The sequence below is a fragment of the Equus przewalskii genome, chromosome 8 (assembly GCF_037783145.1).
Source record: "Equus przewalskii isolate Varuska chromosome 8, EquPr2, whole genome shotgun sequence".
NCBI classification, from domain to species: domain Eukaryota; kingdom Metazoa; phylum Chordata; class Mammalia; order Perissodactyla; family Equidae; genus Equus; species Equus przewalskii.
Genome location: NC_091838.1, coordinates 72577170 through 72597971, shown reverse-complemented (window position 1 = coordinate 72597971; position 20802 = coordinate 72577170). Strand labels below are relative to the sequence as shown.

Sequence of the window (20802 nt, the reverse complement as noted above, 5' to 3'; positions counted from 1 at the left end):
TTGTAGGCGTTATAGGGCCCCCCTCCCTCTGCACCACACCCAAGTCCCACCCCCTATTTTCCCCAAAGTATGTTACAATTCTCTTTGTTCATTAATATTATTATGACTACATAAGCTCTACTCAGCTACTAATAAACCCTAAATATTTTTCCTTTCCTGTAGGATTTTTGTTTTGTTTCTCATCGTCCTTTTTCGTTTTTTCTTCTGTTTTCTGTGCATTTATATCTAATTAAATCCAAACTTTGCCGATGGCTTAAATCTCTTCTTAGTATGCTCAGCTTCAAGGTCTTCTGTCAGTTTCATCTTCCTGGAGGAGCCTTCCGATCTGCCCAGATGGGGCCTGGTTGTCCTCTGGCCCTGGTGCTGAGTGTCATCCTGGGAATCCCCCTGTCTCTCATCCACACGACATGTTTCCCAGTAGCCAGCGTCTTCCTCTTGAATCTCTCTTCCATTTTAGTGTATCACGTCCTCATAGCTTTCTGGAAAAGGGAACATGGGCAGTAATGTTTTAAAAACTTTGTCTGAAAATGATCTTATTCTCCCTGCAAATTTGATATAGACTTCTACGTTGGAAATAATTTTCCATCAAAATTAGGGAAGGCATTGCTCCCCTGCCTCGAGTTTGCTGTGTGGTTGTAGTTTAAAGCCACTCTCATATCCGATCATGTAAATAACCTTTGTTTTTCTCTCTGGATTTTCACTTTGTCCCACACGTTCTGAAATGTCACATAAATGTGTTTTGGTATGGGTCCATTTTCATCCATTTGTGTCACATTTGATGGGCTTTTTAATTCTGTAAACTCATATCCTAGTTATGGGATGTTTTCTTGAATTATTTAATTGATTATTTCATCTCCATTTTTTTCTTTTGGTATGTTTGTGCTCTTTCTTTGAAACTTGTTTCATTCAGATGTTAGTCTTCCTAAACTTCTCTTTCCAATTTCTCATTTTTTCTGTCTTATTTTTCATCTCTTGAGTTTTTGCTGTACTTTTTGAGAAATTCTGTCAACTTTATCTTCTAATCCTTCTATTGAGTTTTTATTTCTAATAGTTTTAATTTTTTTTTTTTTTAAAGATTGGCACCTCAGCTTACATCTTTTGCCAATCTTTTAAATTTTTTTCCTTCTTCTTCTCCTCCCCAAACACCCCAGCACATAGTTGTATATTCTGGTTGTGAGCGCCTCTGGTTGTGCTGTGTGGGACGCTGCCTCAGCATGGCCCGAGGAGTGGTGCCACGTCTGCGCCCAGGATCCAAACCGGAGAGACCCTGGCCTGCTGAAGCAGAGTGTGCAAACTTAACCACTTGGCCACAGGGTGGCCCCAATAGTTTTAATTTCTAAGAGCTCTTTTTTGTTCTCTCAGTGTTTCCTTTAAAACAGCAACCCATTATGGTAATATTTTTGTCTGAGGATGTTAATGGTGTTTAAACATAAAGTATATTACTTTCTTCTTTCTACATGGTCTGATTCCTCTGAGCTGATTTTTCGTTTGTTTTGGTCTTGGACTGTTTCTCAGGTGTCTGGTGATGCTTGTCTGCTCTCGTTTTGGAGAGAGGAGTCAAAAATCAGCCAGAAAGCTTGAGCAGGTGGGGCGGGGGGTGGGGGGAGGTGTGTGGGAGGGTGGAGCTTATTAACTGTGAGCTTCACTAGAGGGCAGTAGTGCTTAACTTGGTTGTATGTTGGAATCATCCGGGAGACTTTGAACCTCTCTAAGCCTGCCCTCACCACAGAACAATTACATCAGAGTTGTGGGGGTGGGACCCAGGCATCAGTATTTTGTACAGTCCCCCAGTTGATTCCTGGTGCACCTAAGGCTGAGAACCTCTGCTGTGCTGTTTCCTTGGGGAAACCAGATGTCCTTATCAGTAGGTCTTTCTCTTACGCTGGGTCTCCAGGGAAGAATCTTCTAGTTTCCTGCCTTGAAGGTAAAATCCTGGCTGCCTGCCTTTTGGGAGCCCAGTGCGGGAAGAGGATGGACGTGGCCTTCGTATGTAGATGGTCACTAATTCCTTTGGTTTTCGGTTTGATACCCTAGCTCACAAAAATCTGACGCAGAGGAATAACCCATTAGACTTGAAGGTCAAGTTCCCCGCCCTGGGAAGTCCTCCTTCTGCTCTTGGGATGGTCTCCAGGATGCTACATAACATAGTCCAGAGGATGGGATTCTGAGGCTGGAGCCTGGAATGATCCACCCACAATGATATGTTGGATAACTTGGGCTGGTCACTTTCTAGACCTCAGGCTGGTTGCGTCACATGGTGAATTGATCTCACTAAGCCCTCCTGACCTTGGAGAGAGGTGAGATGTGAGGATGAAGGTCATGATATTTGAAGGGTTTTGGAAAGTTGCATCTAACCCATCACTTTCACGAGGTCCGGAGCCAAACCTGTGACTCTCCCACATTCTCCCCAAATTGCTCTTACCCTTTATGGCTTCAAGGCGGTAATGATGTGGAGCCTTGACATGAGCCATAGATCTCTTGAGTCCTCGTACATCTCATTGTGGATGGAAGCACCAAAGCCATCCAAATGACCCAAGAGGTTCCGATCTAGCTATAGGAGACTGTTATTATTGGAAATACAACAACAACAATAATAATATTGTTATATAACTTTGCCTGTGTCTTTTGATTCTATAAATGACTAATCAAGGTGGGGAGTGAGGGCTCTTTTACCTCTTCCAGGGGATTCTGAGCATCCTCAGTATGTGTGGCTGCAGTCACAGGTCCAGTGTCCTGGATCTCAGACATGCTTCTCATTCCCCTGGCATTGCCCCTTTCCTCCTCCCCAATGTATCTTGGTAGCCATGTTTCCTATACATTCCCCTTTTACATCTTTAATCAGCCTTGGGCAGCTGTGGGACCCTCTCACCATGTCCCTGAGGTCCTTCAGGGCCCCTCAGTCCCTTAGCATGGCCAGGATATTATGGAATATAGCATCCTGAACATCCTTTGGGAGCTGGGCCAGTGCCTCCGATTCCTGGGAAACCTCCTCTTGTAGGTGCTTGAACTCTGCCCTCAGGCATCAACATCAACCAGAGAATGGGGACAATTCTTAGATTAGAACATTCCTGAGATGATAAGCCCTTCCCCATCAACATGAGCCAGCATCTCTATCCCTTTATCTACCAAACCGAAAGCATCTCTGTGGATGGCACGTTTGAGTTCTGGGGATGGAGCTGTCATAACAGGCTAGAAAGATGGGCAATCCCAGTGCTCTGAAATGAGGGGGCTGAATGCAAGGAGGAGAGAAGGAGATTCTGGAAAGTGGTCCTGGGAAGTGGAAGAGAATGACCTGGTGCTCATTTCTGGGACATGTGTAGACAGCTGGGATAGCAGTACTGGCCACACAGCTGAGCAGTTGCCCTCCGTGAAATGACAGGGTTTTCTCCTCCTGTTCTCACACAACCCAGTCCACCGACCTAAGCAGATGGAAACCCAAAGCTGAACATCAAAATATTCTCCAAACTGGAGTACCGTTCACTTGTTTCAAGCTTCTTTGTCCGCTGGACTTGGACTCAGGACCTGGGCGAAGCCTCAGTCTCCTCGAGGACTAATGCATGGATCTTGGGAAAGTTAGTTCACATCTCCACTTGTTTTCTTTTTAGTTCCTAAATCTCTTAAGTGAGGACACATTACACACAGAATACACTGTGTGCGAAAGCCCAATATAACACACATGAAATTTTATGTCCCTGAATCACAGTTCATGCTGAATAAATATTTGATAAATTAATTTAATTAAAAAATAGTTGGCTCTTGTGAGTGAGTGATGTACATCATATGTGCTTGAGCATATTTAGATCTGAATCCATAAAACTTTCTGCTCAGGGTCTCGCAGTATTTGGGGACTTTAACCGCCATGTTTCTGTGTTAGTGATCCCTTGTTTCCTCCAGCCATAAAACTGCACATGTACATAGTACAGCAGCCACTCTTCTGGAGTTTCCAGAATCCATCACTTACCCAAAGCAGGATATAATCTCAAATAATTAAATCGATTTCCCATTTCATCAATATCAAAGAGTCCCATATATTGAAATACTAAAATGAGGATATTAGAACATACTCTTGGGTCAGGAGTCAGGATTCTTTGGCACATGAGATGTGGGAAATAATAATCCCATCCATTCAGCCCTGAAGACAGGTCCTAATAGGATCCAGAGGCCCTGGGAAGTGAGGCTGGGCTGGCTGTGCTCTTGGTGTCCCCATCCCCCTTCAGGACAACTCTGTACCTTGACACCAGTATTCCAAGGTACAGCATTTCCACAACATGTTCACACTGCTGGTTTCATGCAGCACAGGACTGTTGAGCATTTCCACAGCCTCTGTCACCACATGTGGGTTCACAGATGTTTTCCGGCACTGCTTCAGAAATGATGGCTCTGGATCCAACACTTTCCTGGGGATCAAAGGGAGGAGCAGGGTCAGAGTGGGAAGAGATGCCCTCCTGGGTTACTCTAGGTTACCTTTCTCCTCAGGACCTGGAAGGAGTGCAGAGCCTGTAGACTTTGACAGGTGATTCCCCCAACGGGAAGAACGTTACTGGCTGATAGGTTAAGTTTCCTAGAGCAAAAGAACATCTCTGAAACGCATGTTGGAGGGGCCGCCATTCTCTGATGGGGGTACAGGTATGAGTGTGCATGCCATATTGTGAAACGCTTCTGCATTTTCCAAAATTCTATCTCCTGTGGTAGGGGCTGGCTTATAGGGTTCCAGCACTAGGGCCTCTCACCAGAAGAGGCTAGAAGTAGACAAGCCCACATGTTGTGAACAGTCCTCAGGAGACCCTACTGTTGAAGCAGGGAAACCACACCCATCACTGTCCAGAGGCACAGTCAGGGTGGGATGTGGAGCAGACAAAGCAGGGAGGATTCTGGGTGATTTTTCTTGATTAGCACAGGTGGATGTTTATGGAGTCACTGTCTTTGGTAGGTGGTTGGAAGGGCTGACTTGAAGATATCGATTCAGGGCCCCGTCAAAGTAACTTTTAGTCTCTCTAAACAGTCTGTGATTTTAACTAGTTGCTTATTTAATTTGTTGCCTTTGTAAAAATAATATTTAAATTGACATCTCTGCTTTTAAAAGGCATGAAGACGTAAGGAGGTCTTTGTTAAGCTCTTAGAGGACCATTAGATATTCATCTTTGCCTGTGTCCATGGAGGAAAATGAATCCCAGGGCACTGTTGTGTACTATATTACACAGAGTTTCAGAGTTGTTGTCTCATTCAATTTAAATTATTTGTTATTTATTTTTTATTGCTTATTTCCTCAGTTCCTGCCCTTTGCCTGTCCACACCAAAGATAAGTGGTTTTAGGTCAAAGATTTTTATCTGTTTTGTCTTTGTTCCATCCCCAGCACATAATAGCACAGTAATAGATAATTACTGTGTTAATAAATATATATTAGATAAGTAATAACTATTAGTTGAATGAATGAATGTCTGAATGTGTACTCAAGAAAAGCAGCATAATCTGGGATGTTTTCTTCATTCTAAGCCTCGGCAACAAAACCTACTGGATACCTCTTTGCCCATGAGGAGAGCACCTTTTGGGGCTCCGCCGACCCGTCCCCTTCCTCTCCCACAGCCTCACCTCTTTTGAAGGTCTGTCCAGTTACAAGGTGGGATAGCAACAGACCAAAACTCAAGGGAGAATCCATGGCACTCATCAGCTTCCATGACACGCTCATTTCCAGCCCAATGGTATTATATCCACACGAACCTTCTGCTTTTGGACCACAGGGTCAATGAAGAGGAACAGCTCTGCCATGACAGTTTCTGGGGACAGAACAGATGACCTTAGGTTTAGCCAAGAATTCATTGGAGGAGCTAGTATGGGAAATGGAGTAACGGTCCTATTTTGCCCCAACCCTGCTACTCATTTAAATCTATTGTCAAGAAGCTAACTAATCAGTGGATATTTTAAGTATAAATTACTGCTGAGGACAAATGTTTGAATCCACTGTGGGGACCTGGATTTGGCCACCCCAAGATATGTCTCTTTGGCATGATGATTATTTGAGGCTAGTTACTTTGCAGACAGGAAAGCAACTGAAAAGTAGACTTTACTTACCCTTTGTAAGAGACATTTACATTGTAAAGGAACTCTCCACCTGTAAAGATATCTCCCTCTGTACCAGGAAGAAGGGGAGATGACCTTGTCTCTAGAAACTCTTAATCAATGGGGAAGGCAAGGACTTAAATCTGCATTTGTTTATTGTGCTTGTCTGGTAACCTCCTGTAACTGACTTCCCTCCCCCTCCCAAAGTTGACATTTCTTTAAGGATTAAGCATCTCTCCTTAGGCTAGGAACTGATTGCTGCGCTCACCTGTGGCCACCCAGCTTGAGACAATAGACTTGCCTCCTGCTACGCCCTCCAAGATAGCAGACCCACTACCTGCTGTGTCCATCAAGCGCTGTGCTGACAGGGCAATCTGTGACTATTGTGGGAGGGACATTTCAATCATATGTGAAACACCCTGTTTGGGGGTATATAACCACTCTGTGCACCCCACTTCTTCGGTGCCCTTTCTTCCTTTGGGAAGAAAGGCCCCCGGCCATGGTCCTCATAAAGCTTTGTTTAATTTTCTCTTGCTATTCTGTCTCATGTGAATTTAATTCGTTCTCTGGCCAGACGAACCCACACTAGGTAGAGGAAATGTCTTCCTCCCCTGCACCACCCAGGGGTTGGTGATCTGGGATAATGTCCTAACTCTGAGAAATGGGGATGTCACTTGCACACTGGTCCAGGAAACCCATGGCATCACCTTTCCAGGCACAGGGTCTCCTGCAGCAGGCACAGCATCCAGCCCCAGGAGGGAGCACACTGGGGCAGAAAATGTTTGGGACTGCAGCCAGACAGACTTGGGTGTGGATGCTAGCGCTACCAGTTCCCTGGTATGTAACATGGAACTAATTATTTTGTAAGCTTCAATTTACTTTATGTAAAATGGAGATAACGTCCTTAAGAGGCTGCTGTGTGAAATGAATTAACAAATGCCTAGGTCCAGATGATTAGTAGATTCTCAAATAATCTTAGTTCCTTGCCCCGTGTCTTTAGGCAAGGCTCATGCTGAGATCTCCCTGTGTGGGTGTCTCAGGGATTCTTGCACGCTGCACCACTTCTCCCTGTGCACTCTCATTTTTCACTCCTTGCCTCCTTTGCCTCTGGTTGCCAACACCTGGGACTGAAGAACTTGGCTCCTGGATGTCCATGAGGGTGTATTCAACTGGAACATCAGGTTGTTTCAACAACTGTGAGTGATTCTTTCTCTTCTTCTGTAATACTGCAAGCTGATGGAATTTGTTCTCACTGAACTGGTGCTGACACGTCTCAGGTCTTTGTCTCCAAGCTTTGACCCAATTCTGGCTAATACTCTCAAACACGGAGTGCTTATTGCTAGGAGCTGATAAAAGGGGAGTACAAAGTTGATTTGGGAGGGGGAAGAAAGTGGGTAACCTCTCATGGATGCTTGATAGTTTTCCTAAAGAAAAGGATATATATATATCTTTTTATATCCTCATATATATATGAGATTAACTTAGGTTTTAACTTAGAATAGTGACTAGACAACTCTCTTAACTTTAGTATTCTGAACAGAGTCTAGGCTTCCGAGGGAAGCACCATTGTGAAGTTCATTGCTCTTTATGGCCAGTGTAGAAAAACCTGTGTATCTCCCAACCTCAACCCAAGGATGCTCTAAAGGCCCAGGAAGGACTCAACACTATCATCAACTGGAGGGCCAGATGGCAGGTTAGGTGTGTGTTGAAAATTCATTGGTAGTGGTGGAGGAGTTGGTAGTGTTTCCAATGTGAAAGTGAAGGCCTCACTGAGAAGTGACATTTGAACAAAGACTTAAACTGAAACAGGGAGTGGGGATTGAACTATGTAGCTAATTGGGGGAAGGAATTCCAAGGAGAGAATTAGCAAGGGTAAAGAGGGTGGGGAAGGAATGCCTGGCATAAGAACAGGTGGAACGAATCAGAGAATTCCTCAGAAAGTGAGGGCAAGCTGGTGCAGGCCCCTGTTGGTCATAGTCATGGCTTTGTTTTTCCTGGAAGTGGGATGGGCATCTATTGGAGGAGTTTGAGCTCCTGAGCGAAAAATTGAATGCATCTTTTGAGAAGAGACCTGTGGCTTCTGTGTGGACAATAGATGCAGGAAGTCAGTAAGGGCAGAAGTAGGGAGTCTAGTTAGGAGGGTTGCAATAATCCAGATGATGGTGGAGAGGGACAGGGTGTTGGCACTGGAAGTGATGAGAAGTGATCAGATCCTGGTCTACATTGAAGGTAGAGCCAACATCTACAAAAAGAGTCCTTTGACTATGTGACCTCCATGGCTTTTTAAATCTCTGACACGTAGAAAGAATTGGGAAATTGCTATATAGACATCAGAAAAATAATTCTGAAACAGGTTGTTTGTTAGGGAGTGAGGTGAGCAAGGGAGGTTAAGGACTGGTAGCTGTTGAAGAAGCAAGAATGTGAGACGGAGGATCCTTGAGTCATAGAAATAAAAGGCAGCTGGCACGGAAAGTCCAGAGAATAAGTTATATGCACATTTGTCACTGTATGTGATGTCAGTGTACTCAGAAGGACAAGTTTATTTTCCATTTTTCCTTTATTTGCCCATTTTTTAAAATGTGTATTGTCTGTCTCCCGAAACTAAAGTCAGTCTTTGGAGTCAGGATTCTGTCTTACTAACACCTATACTCCCAGCACTAGAATCCCGACAAAGTGCAGACAGTATAGACCCGGAACCTAGAAACTGTAGCTGGTACTCAGTAACTGTTTGTTGACTGACTGGTTCAGTGAGGGGAGAGCTTCCAGAAGCTTAAATTATTCTGCATAAGAAAGGGGAGAGAGAATGTGGGAGAGAGCAGAGATCAAGAGCAAAATGGCCGAAACTTGTAAGACCTTGGGTGAGGGGTGGAGGAGGCGTAGAAGCGGGGAGACAGAGAAGTGGGAGGGGGAAGGAGGGCCGGGGAGAAGAGATCTGCATAAAAACCTGTGGCCAAAGCTAACCTGAAAAGTTAACTAATGGAGAATTTTCAAGAAAATAACGTGTGCTGTGCAATGGCCGCCCGAACCTCAGTCTCCCTGTGAGATCTTAAGTAAGTCGACATCACTTCCTAACTTGGCCACTACAGCATGGGATGACGAGCTTCGCTGCAAAAATTGGACACTCCTGTTGGGAAGTTTGCCAGGAGTGAAGCAATGGCAGCTGTGGAGACGAAAACAGGTGAAGGCAATTTACACACCAGCAGGATTCCTTCTGGGAGGAATTTGGAGTTTTTTCTCATGCTTTTCAGGATTGCTGCCTCCTCAACAAGAGGCAGCATAGGAGGGTCAGGGATCCTTAACTGCTCCTGGCTGTTTGATTTACCAGATTTTCCCCTTTTGCCCTTCCTCTGGAATGTTGGAGGGTGCTTCCAGACGGAGAGCATGGAAATATGTAAGGGAAGCTATCAGCTGTTTATTATGATCACCTTGGTTCTAAACCTCATCAGTTCTGGGCTTAATAATGTTGACAAAAATAATCCATAACCAATCTATAAATGAAAATTTGGGTGAGTTTATTCTGAGCTTAAATCTGAGGATTATAACCCAGTAGAGTCTTTCCACAAAGGAACAGAGCACTCCAAAGAAGTGGGGGTACACAGGGTGGTTATATACCCTCAAAGAGTATGTTTCACATATGATTGAAATATCCCTTTTACAATAGTCACGAGACTGCTCCGTCAGCACAGCAATTGATGGAAACAGCAGATAGGTCTGCTGTCTCAGTGAATGCCGCGGGGTGGCAGGTGTTTTTCCTCAGGCTGGGCGGTCACAGATGAGTGCTGCAATCAGTTCCCAGCCTAAAGAAAGATGCTTAATCTTTAAGGAGATGCCAACGTTGGGAGGGGGAGAGAAGTTGCACCTTTATCTCAAGGGCCTTTGCTCTTGCCATAGGGAATATCTAAAGCAGATATACAATGCATGCTCAACTGCCTCGGTCAGGCCCTTTTGGAAAGACAAGGTCAGGCCGAATTAGATTTACACAAAATGGCTTCCTTATATACTCCAATATACCCTATTACTTGCCATTTTTATTTGTCATTTTCCCCTTTTGAGCTCTAATCTTTCAATAGAAAGCATTGATGATCATTGTCCCTTGGCGCCAGGGTGGTTGCTGCCTGTCCTGAGTCCATCATGTCCCTCGGTGCTAGGCTTTTATTTCATTTGTTTGCCTAGTTGTCCATGTTGGGGGGAAATAGTGGACAAGCGTAGAGTTATATATATGTGTTAACAGAGGAAGCATTTCATATGTCATATAATTTTCAATTAATTTTAGATTGTTGCACAAACGTTGTATATGTGCTTCTCTATGACACTTCACATTTACATTGTATATGATTATAGAACAAGTACAGCAACAATAATAACTCAGCATTTTTAAAAGGATGGGTCTGAAGTGAATTCTTAGTCATAGTCTCTATCAGAAAAGGAAATTTGTCCAGGGTTATAAGACAGATCAACCATCTCAAGCCATCGAGCAATCATTACTTTAGTTTGTATGCTACTCTTACAACACTGAGTAAAGAAAACAACAATTAATTTGAATATTATGACTAGTACAAGAATTCCAAGAAGTAGTAGAAATAGGAATTCCAATCCAGATCGGAAAAGGGAACTGATACCAGAAGGGAGCTAACCAAACAATTCAAGGCTGGGTGTCGGATCGCATAAGGCATCCACTTGCTCCTTCATGTGTTTTAGCAGAGATGACACATTGGAAGATTCATCACATATCCAGTCTGAATGATTGTATATGTACCACCTTGGGATGCAGTAAGAATATCTAAAGCCATTCTGTTTTGAAGGACAGCCTTTCTCATTAAAGACATTTCAGTATTTAAATAAGGGTACTCCTGCTTGACTATCATTAAGGGCTTCTTGAGTAAATTTAGTCAGAGATTCCATGTGTAATAACGCCATCTTTTAGCTCCAAAGAAGGAGCAAATATAGTTGAAAATATAGCCATACCAGTGGAACACTGAACAAGCCCATCCGGCCTTAAAGAGAGGGAGATTGGCAACAGATTTTAACTCAGCCTGACTCCTTCCCTGCTTTTAAAGGAAATTCAGGGTGCAGTGTTTTAGCCATCCAGGCAGTAGCCAAGGCCAAAGATTTGTTCCACATAACCACTGAGTTCCATTAGGAGTCACTCGATAAATTCCTGGCCTTCAAGACCAGTCTGTTCCAAACTAATCCCTTTCTTTAAGTATAATAATATTCCAAAACAAATTATAAAATAGGTATACAGTTTAAGCATAACAAAAGCTTAAATGAGGAGCTAGAAGGTTGGGAATACAGGCCTGGTCCGGAGTCTTGGGACAGCTGTCTACAACAGATGTCGTCGTCGTCTCCTCCTGGTATGGTCCTTTCCAACTGGGCTGTATAGAGTCTCATTTGGTGTCTCTTTCAATAAATAAATTCTTCAGGTTATAGTCCATGATCCTTAAGTTCTGGGAGCTCTGTGAAAGAATCTTTCATTTTACTTTAAGTACCTCAATAAGACTGTGACAACAATGTAATATATCCCTTAAGAAAAACTGGTTCATATATTTCTTCATCTAATTGCATAGGCTGTTTTATTATTATTTCAAAATGAGACAGCCGATGTTTATAAAAAGTGTAGATCTAAGATTAAGGAGCACTAGCACAAGAGCTTTTGGCCGTGAGAGAGTAAATGCTTCTGAAACCTTGCCAATTAAGTTCTAGTTGTGCCATTAGTTTTACCAATCCTGAGGATCGAGGATGGTAAGCGCAGTGGAAATGCTGCAATACTGGGCAAACATTACAAACAGATTTGAGTTCCCCAGTCACTGTGTAACTCGGGAGGAATTCCTCAAACAGGAATTATTCTCTCTAATAGTAATTTACCTACTGTTAAAGCCGTTGTTCTTCTGCAAGGAAAGGCCTCAAAACAATGTGAGAACATACAGATCCTTACAAGACATATTATTCCTTGAGATGGTGGCATTTGGACAAAGTCCAATTGTCATACCTCAAAGGGTCCCTTAGGAAGGGAAAGTGGCTTTGTGACTCATGAAGTGGCTTCTCTGGATTATACTTTGGGCATATAGCACAAGTAGTAGAGGCTATATGACCCACTGGGAGAAAGTTGCCAAAAGTGTTATTTTCCCCTTTTGTTGCAACCTACATATATTATTTTTCTTCTTCCGTGGTGATTTCTTAAGCCTGTAGAAGGAAATCTTTTTACTGGATTAGCAGAGTTAACAGAAAGTAGCAGGCATTCTTGAGGCTGGACAGCATATCCAACTTGATAACCATCCTTGTTTATCATTTAAGTAAGACCCATTTGTAAACCAAATTAAACAATAGAATGCAGTTGTGGTCTTCTCCCCTTGTGATGTTGGAAGCAACGTAGCTGATGCGGAGTCGGTGAGCTGAGGAGTCAAAAGAAAGATTTTTTTGGACTCTCTCAAGGTCTGGCAGTAGTGCTCTCCCATCTAGAGAATAGCATGGGGACAGGACCCATGGGCAGGAGGAGTTGCTGCTGCAAACATGGGTTGACAGTAGAGCTAAATCTAAGGCATAGGCATGTGAGTCATCTCTTTACAAGACAAAGGAAAGAATATGTAAAAAAGTTAAAATGGTATCAGTGCAGGTGGGGTCTGGCTATTGGGTGGTCCTATAACTTTCAGATAAGAATCAAATCGGATTAAGTAAATGTCAGAAGCCACCACCCTAAATACTATCTTTAGCTAAAGACAAAGGAGGACGTTGTTGGTGGGGGGAGTCAGCTACATAAGGTCACCAGACAAGCACAATAAACAAGACATAAGTCCTTGACACCCCCATTAAGAGTTTCTAGAGATAAGGTCTTCCCCTGTTCCTCCTGGTGCAGAGAAGGAAATACCCACAGATGGAGACTTCCTTCACAAACGCAAATGTCTCTTATCAAAGGGCAAGCAATTTCCACTTCTCAGAGCCTCCTTCTCATCTGCAATTTTCAACAGTAACCAGCCTAAAATAATCCTCATCAGTAGCAAGGTTAAAATAGTGAATAACGTTTACCTACACAATATAACCTGAGGTTTATTATCATTTACTTGACAATGCTTCTCATGCAATTTAGCTTTCCAAACAAGCCTAATTAGTATGCCTCCTTTATAGGAAGAGAGAACAAATTTCTTTGATAAGTCCAAGGGGCCCTCTGAAAATCCTCAGAGAAATTCTCTTCTTTCATCCAGGTCAAAGGAAAACCTTTATTTGGACTTGACTATTTGTTTGAGGGAGAAGCTTGTCAAAAATATCAAAAGATTTTTAAACACTTAAACAAGATCAAGAGGATGCTGATCCTGTCATTGTAAAACAAGGGTCAATGAAACAAGGCTCACAATATTTAATCAAAGTGACAACAGCAAAAAAAAAAAAACCAAAAAAACCTTAATAGAGAGACCTCTGTCTTTTTGCACCTAGGAAATTACCTTAACAAAACATAGATCTTCTGTAAACTTACTCAGAAGGAAAAACCTTTTATAATCTCCTTATCAAGAGCAGACTAAGAGTTTAAGAAAATTATCCTTTTAAAAGAGAAAGTCAAATTTTAATTTCTGCACCAGCTTATTTTTAACACTAAAACTCATTCACTTAGTTGGATTTATTTTAATCTTAGCCAACTTGACCAGGCATAAAACTCCTTTCAGAATTTCTCCTTCACAAACCTTCTACAACTTTCTTTTTGCCTTCAGAATTTGTCCCAGGTCCTTTTTTTTTTTTCCTCCTAGTACTTTAGGACAAATTTATCTTTCTTAACCAACCAAACAAAATTTCCATTCTTTCTTTTTTTTAAAAAAAGATTTTATTTTTTCCTTTTTCTCCCCAAAGCCCCCAGGTACATAGTTGTATATTCTTCGTTGTGGGTCCTTCTAGTTGTGGCATGTGGGATGCTGCCTCAGCGTGGTTTGATGAGCAGTGCCATGTCCGCACCAAGGATTTGAACCAACAAAACACTGGGCCGCCTGCAGCGGAGTGCGTGAACTTAATCACTCAGCCACGGGGCCAGCCCCAAAATTTCCATTCTTTTTATACCTTCTTTACTGAAAACTTACACCTTACTTTCCTTGAATACAGAGCTGTTTTTCTTATTAATTTCTAGCAGCTTTAATCACATATATTAGAACTCTTTAACCTTTAGCAAACCATAGCAAACACTAAAAAGGTAAGCAATTACAAATTGTCTTTTATCCCAGCATTCTAAACACTTTTCATAATTTCTAGAAACACGCCACACTTTACAGTAAAACACCCAAAGACTCTTCACCTCTCTGCAATAAGAAGCCAAAAGTAGATAACTTAGATATGTTTAGCAATGTTTGTGTTCTATCCAATCCAAAAATGACCCAGATACTCAGATTTTCATCATTTAACTTAACTTAGCAAAACTCTAAAGTTTTAAGTTACCAAAAAGAATTTGGAAGCTGTTTTTTCCCAAGTATACAGACCATAAAACAGTTATTTTACCCACTTTTGTCTATTTAAATCATTTGTTCCCAACAATTATGTTCAGATTACCCACAAAAACTTCATGAGACATTAGACAAACAGCTGTCATTTAAAGCTATTATTTTGCTGACGAATTTCTAACAGACAACATGAGCTTATTTGACTAGTAAACCCAGGCTGCATATCTGCATCATATTCAAATACCAACAACTTTTGAGGACATGCCTTTTCAATCAAACCAACAACTTAAACTTTCATTAACCAAAGATTAACCTATATCATGTTAACTTGAAAGACATTTTGGTTAGAACTTTTAGAAAAACTTTTTGTAAGTGCTTACTTTAAGTCAATTGAATGGAGCTCTTTAGAAATTGTACCATCTGGAGGTAAAATATAAAAACTTTTGTAACATATATAGACACACACAGACAGACAGACATATAGACAAACATTTTCCTTACATTTGACTTTGGTGTTCTCATAGCAGACTGCGGTGAAAAACCTTGTTTTCCCAGTTTTTTTCCTCTTTCTTTCTTTCTTTTGGTCTTAGCAATCTGGCTTGGGATCCCCCTTTGTTAAGCAATTGCAATCACAGCATGAAGCCAACTGGTCTGGAGGAAAGGCTGCCCATTCGGGAACTGATCGAGCTGTTTTAGAAGCTCGATTTCCCGCTTCTCTTTTAATATTGTTTTGTTATAAAATCCGAACAACTTCTAAAGACAATGTCGTGGGTCAGAAAGTGTGCTGCTTGTGAGTGTTACTACCTATAGAAAGGTCGTAAACACTCTCTTACGTGCTTCGGTTTTTCCCTCGGGCCGCCTAATACCGCCATGGGAGCTAGGAGTGCAGGGTGACCAGCCCTTATGTGCGTGTCCCCGGACGAGCCTGTAATTAATCACCGTGAATGAGAGTGGAGTTCCCCATGGGACCACTGCACGTCGCGAGAATTGATCCTCTGACACTCCCACTGAGGTCCTTAGTCACCTAAGGGCGCCTTTTGGTAAAGGCCAGGAGGAGCAAGTGTCCCTTTTCTTCAGAGCTGAACACGTTCAGTCTCTCATTTCTCTATGAAGCAGTTTGTTCAGACTTTATAAACACAATTCTTTCCAATTTAAAGCCAAATTAAAAACGTCAGCCTTTCCCATTCACTCCCAAGTTCCTCTAGGCTCCTCTGGCCTAGGAACTTCCCTCTAGGCTCCTCTGGCCTAGGAACTGTACTGGTACCCCTCAAATCTCTAGTCTTAAGACCTTACCCAGCTCATATAAACTCTTGGACCATCAACTTAAGGAGTTCCGGGTTTCAGGAGGACTCACCAGGGTCACCTGAAGAATACAGTGATCTGGGGGGGGGGGGGGGCTCAATGAGCCCTTATTGGTACCGAATGCCGGTTTAGTGTAGATTCCAGGTGGCCTCCGGGGGGTTTCTCTGAAATCCTGCCACGACTATGCCAAGAACTGTCATCGAAAATAATCCATAACCAATCTATAAATGAAAATTTGGGTGAGTTTATTCTGAGCTGAAATCTGAGGACCATGGCCTGGGGGCTTTCTTCCCAAAGGAAGAAAGGGCACCAAGGAAGTGAGGTGTACAGAGTGGTTATATACCCCCAAGCAGGACGTTTCACATATGATTGAAATGTCCCTCCCACAATAGTCACAAGATTGCCCTGTCAGCACAGCGCTTGATGGACACAGCAGGTAGTGGGTCTGCTCTCTCGGAGGTAGTAGCAGGAGGCAAGTCTATTGTCTTGAGCTGGGCGGTCACAGGTGAGCGCAGCAATCAGTTTCAAGCCTAAGGAAAGATGTTCAATCCTTAAGGAGATGCCTACATTGGGAGGGGGAGGGAAGTTGCCACCTTTATCTCAAGGGCCTTTGTTCTTGCCGTAGGGAATATCTAAAACAGATATACAATGCATGCTCAACAGCCACAGTCAGGCCCTTTTGGAAAGGCAAGCTCAGGCAGAATTAGGTCTATACCAAATGGCTTCCTCATATTCTCCGATATATCCTATTGCTTGCCATTTTTATTTGTCAGTTCAGTTCTATGATCTGAAAGTTTATCAGAAAACTGTAATCCAGAGTAAGTGTCAGAGTCTTTTCCATGAATTCCTCTGAAGATGAGACATATTTGCAAAAGCAAAAAAGCATCAGAGTAAAACAACTGACTGTAAATAACGAAAGACTTAAAAATGGCAATTGACAGAAAAGCTTATTATTTCTGTGATATACAACATGTTAAACTAATAATTAGACTTATGACTGATAACCAGGAAAGATCAGAATTTTAGGAATGTTACATAATTTTCAAAACACTTATATCAGTAACATTTACCCACATAATACCAACTAGGCAAGATTATCATCGCTTATCTGACAATGCTTCCAAGGTAATTTAACAGACCAAATAAGCCTAATTAGTTTAGAATCTTCCATCTTATAGGAAGAGAGCACAAATTTCTCTGTGAAGTCCCAGGGGCCCTCTGAAAATCCTCAGAGAAATTCTCCTCCTTCATCCAGGTCAAAGGAAAAACTTTACTTAGCAATTGAATTTTTTTTTTTTTTTGAGAGAGAAGCTTGTCAAAAATGTCAAAAGATTTTTAAAACACTTATTTAAACAACGGTCGCTGTGAAACAATGCTTAGGTATCAACAGCAAAAAAAACCTTAATAGAGAGACCTCTGTCTTTTTGCACCAAGGAAACATAAACATAGATACAACCAAACATAGATCTTTCGTAAACTTACTCAGAAGGAAAAACCTTTTATAATTTCTTTATCAAGAGCAGACTAAGAGTTTAAGAAAATTATCCTTTTAAGAGAGAAAGCTAAATTCTAGTTTTTGTACCAGTTTACTTTTTCATATTAAAACCCATTTACTTAATTGGATTTACTTTAATCTTAGTTAACTTGACCAGGCATAAAATTCCTTTCTGAATTTCTCCTTCACAAACCTTCTACAACTTTCTTGTTACATTCAGAATTTGTCCCATGCTTGCTTTCTTCCCTTCTAGTACATTAGGACAAATTTATCTTTCTTAACCGAACAAACAAAAATACTTCCATTCTTTATACCTTCTTTACTGAAAACATACATTTTAACTTTCCTTGAATGCAGAACTGTTTTCCTTATTGATTTCCAATAGCTATAATTATATATGTTAATTAGAACTTTTAACCATTAACAGACAAAAGGTAAGCAATTATGAATTGTCTTTTATATCAGCATTCTAAACACTTCATAATTTCTAGGAACACATCACTTTACAGTAAAAGACCCAAAGACTTTTAGCATCTCTGCAATAAAAAGCGAAAAGTAGATAAATTTAGATGTTTAGCAATGTTTGTGTTCTATCCAATCCAAAAATGACCCAGATACTCAGATTTTTATCACTTAACTTAGCAGAACTCAGGATTGTTACCAAAAAGAATTTGGAACCTGTTTTTTCCTCCCCCTCTGTTTTTTTTTTCTTCACTCTTAGGAATTAGTGATGGGCTAGGTAATATTCCTGGAGCGGGGAGGTGATAATCCTTTTTGAGATAAAGGAACTGGGTGGAATCTGAACTGCCTCTAGAGCTGTATTTCCAGTCTTGCAAGGATTTTCTAAGGACAGTTGCTCTTGATTTCCCAGAAACTGGATTGTAACTTGAATGACATTTTAGGTTGATCTACCTGTCCAACCGCATCATAAAGGCACAGAGAAACCCAAGTTTTCGATTTTACAGAAGGTCCAGGTTCTGGTCAGGTTCACTCTGAACTTAACCTCGACTTGGTGACAACAGAAGAGATGATGAACAAAACAGATAAAGAAAGGAAAAGAAGAGATCAGACCTCACCCTCATGGCCTCTTCCAGAGGGTTATCAAGATAAGAGTCACACAACAGTTCCTGTGCAGGGCACACGACCCCAGCAGGACAGTTCACAGAATAAATCACAAGTCTCCTACCCTCGTAACTGACTCAGTAGGTGACTAAAATACTCAATGAGTCAACCATCAAGAGAGGGCACCCCACTTGGGGTCGCCGGGGTGATCAGGCCCGGAAACCCAAAGTTGGGGCTCCCAGGGGTGGAGCCTTTGACTCTTTAAAGATTTCTTTGTTTCCCGGTTGCAAAGCTCAAAAGGAGACGAAAATGGCCATTGTAACTCTAAGAGAGATGAAAGAAAAGGAGCCATTACCTTGAAAATTCCCCCATTGGGGTTCCTGTAGCAAGGGATGATGTAAAAAGTCATTAAATGATTTCAGTGCAGATGGGGTTTGGTTATCGTGCGGCCATATAACTTTAGATACGAATCTGGTCATATAGATGGGCATGTAGGTGAGGATGCCCTGGGCTTCTCTCCCTGGGGCAGCCCTAATTCATACCTTGAAAATCCACATCATAAACTTTAAAGACATTTGGGTTAGTTCTATTCAGAAAAACTTTTTGTAAGCGCTTACTTTAAGGCAATGGAATAGAGCTCTTTAGAAATTGTAAGGGTGCCGAGGGAGAAGAAGGAGATGAGCTCTGAGATTCCAAAGGCAGCTGCAGAGGAGATGGAAGAGATAAGCGGGGTGGGACGGTTTCTGACTTCTTATCCTTTTTTAATTCAGATACAGTCTCTGCCAATTTATGGTTAGTCTCCTGTAAAGAATTCATTTTATCATTATTATGTTTTGAAGCCTCTAAATACCAATCATAATAAGCTTCCCATTCTTTTGCTTTAGTTTTAGAGCTGGCTCTTGTCAGTGTCACAATCCGATGTACACATCAGGATAGATGCGGAGAGGGCTGATGGCCACTCTGAGTTTATTATAACCAGTGTTTCAATATATACATAGCTTACATCTGTTAAACATACACAGGTGTTCTGGATGAAGTAATTAGCAAATGCCAAGAATTCTTAGTGATTTCTCAAGGGACCCTCCCTCGGCCTCTGTTTTGATGTTATCATGTTATTGCTGTGCTCGTATATTTTTATCTCACAAGAGGAAAAGCCTCATAGGCAATGGCTCCTCCTGCTCCCAATATCGATATCCTGTCTCCATCTGTGCCCCTGGGCGACCGATGCCTGGCTTAGGTTGCCTCCCCCTGGAGGTCTTACCCGTCATTGGCTAACTGGCCTTCTCACCTCTGGGTCACAGTTTGTTGGCAAACCTTTTCCAGGGATTATTAACCCTTCCTGCATCAGGGGCAGCTACAGCTCTTTCTACTTGTGCACGCAAATACAGTAGCTTTGAGATATCCAATGTTCCCCACTTTGGCCATTTAAGACATAAGTCATTCTTAGTTAATCCTTCCCATTTTGTTAAATACTTGTAAGCATTGTTTCCATACGCATTATACATGAAACCAGCTGGAGTCCCAGTGGGAGGTTGTCCATCTGGGAGCTGGCCGGCTTTAGAAGCACGGTTTCCCATTTTCTTTTTGCTTGTCTGTTTTTTTTTTTTTTTTAAATAAGGTCTGAACAACTTCTAAGGACAGTGTAGTGGCTCAGAAGTGTGCAGCTTATGAGTGTTACTCCCTATAGAAAGGTTGTAAACACTCTCTTACGTGCCTTGGTTTCTCCTCCGGCAGTCTAAAACCACCATGGGGCTCAGAGCACGGGTGACCAGCACTTATGTGTGCGTCCCTGGACCAGCTTGTAATTAATTACCATGAATGAGAGTGGAGTTCCCTACGGGGCCGCTGCATGTCTCGAGGATTGATTCTCTGACACTCCTGCTGAGGTCCTTAGTCACCTAAGGGCGCCTTTTGATAAAGGCCAGGAGGAGCAAGTGTCCCTTTTCTTCAGAGCTGAACACGTTCAGTCTCTCATTTCTCTATGAAGCAGTTTGTTCAGACTTTATAAACACAATTCTTTCCAATTTAAAGCCAAATTAAAAGGACAACCAACCCAGCTCACTCCAAGCTCCCTCTAAGCTCCCATGGCTTAGGAATTCCCTCTAGGTTTTTCTCCACCTAGGAAATGTACTGGTACCCCTCAAAACCTCTAGTCTTAAGACCTTACCCAGCTCATATAAACTCTTGGACGGTCAACTTAAAATAAGGAGGTCCGGGTTTCAGGAGAACTCACCAAGGTCACCTGAAGAATGCAGTGACCCGGGGGGCTCAATGGGCCCTTATTGGTACCGAATGCCAGTTCAGTGTAGATTCCAGGTGGCCTCTGGGGGGGTTTCTCTGAAATCCTGCTGACTACACCAAGAACTGTCGATGAAAATAACCCATAACCAATCTATAAATGAAAATTTGGGTGAGTTTATTCTGAGCTTAAATCTGAGGATTATAACCCAGTAGAGTCTTTCCACAAAGGA

At 42.1% G+C, this 20802-nt stretch overlaps 1 protein-coding gene across 2 annotated transcripts; it reads right to left on the bottom strand.

Annotated features, from left to right (window-relative positions):
- Positions 1–164: 164 nt before the first annotated feature.
- Positions 165–11639, bottom strand: LOC103567091 (gasdermin-C). 2 transcript variants are annotated; one of them, XR_011543227.1, is made up of 5 exons: positions 11356–11639; positions 10082–10227; positions 5591–5775; positions 2423–4397; positions 165–479 (listed from the first exon to the last, which is right to left on the bottom strand). XR_011543227.1 is itself a non-coding variant. In XM_008543698.2 (3 exons), the coding sequence occupies exons 1-3, from the start codon at positions 5674–5676 to the stop codon at positions 454–456; spliced, it is 279 nt and encodes a 92-aa protein (XP_008541920.2). In that variant the 5' UTR covers positions 5677–5771; the 3' UTR covers positions 313–453. The 2 variants fall into 2 exon arrangements, 1 of the variants encoding a protein (XP_008541920.2); XM_008543698.2 differs by lacking the exons at positions 10082–10227; positions 11356–11639 and having other exon boundaries at positions 313–479; positions 4231–4397; positions 5591–5771.
- Positions 11640–20802: the final 9163 nt, after the last annotated feature.

Bases quoted from the DNA above. Each gene is read 5' to 3' on its own strand.
- LOC103567091 (XM_008543698.2), bottom strand. From the start codon at position 5,676: ATGGAAGCTGATGAGTGCCATGGATTCTCCCTTGAGTTTTGGTCTGTT. The intron at 4,398-5,590 runs GTGAGGCTGTGG...TTTGATCCCCAG, and splicing joins TGGACAGACCTTCAAAAGAG to GAAAGTGTTGGATCCAGAGC. The intron at 480-4,230 runs GTACAGAGTTGT...TCCCTTTTCCAG, and splicing joins CTTGGAATACTGGTGTCAAG to AAAGCTATGAGGACGTGATA.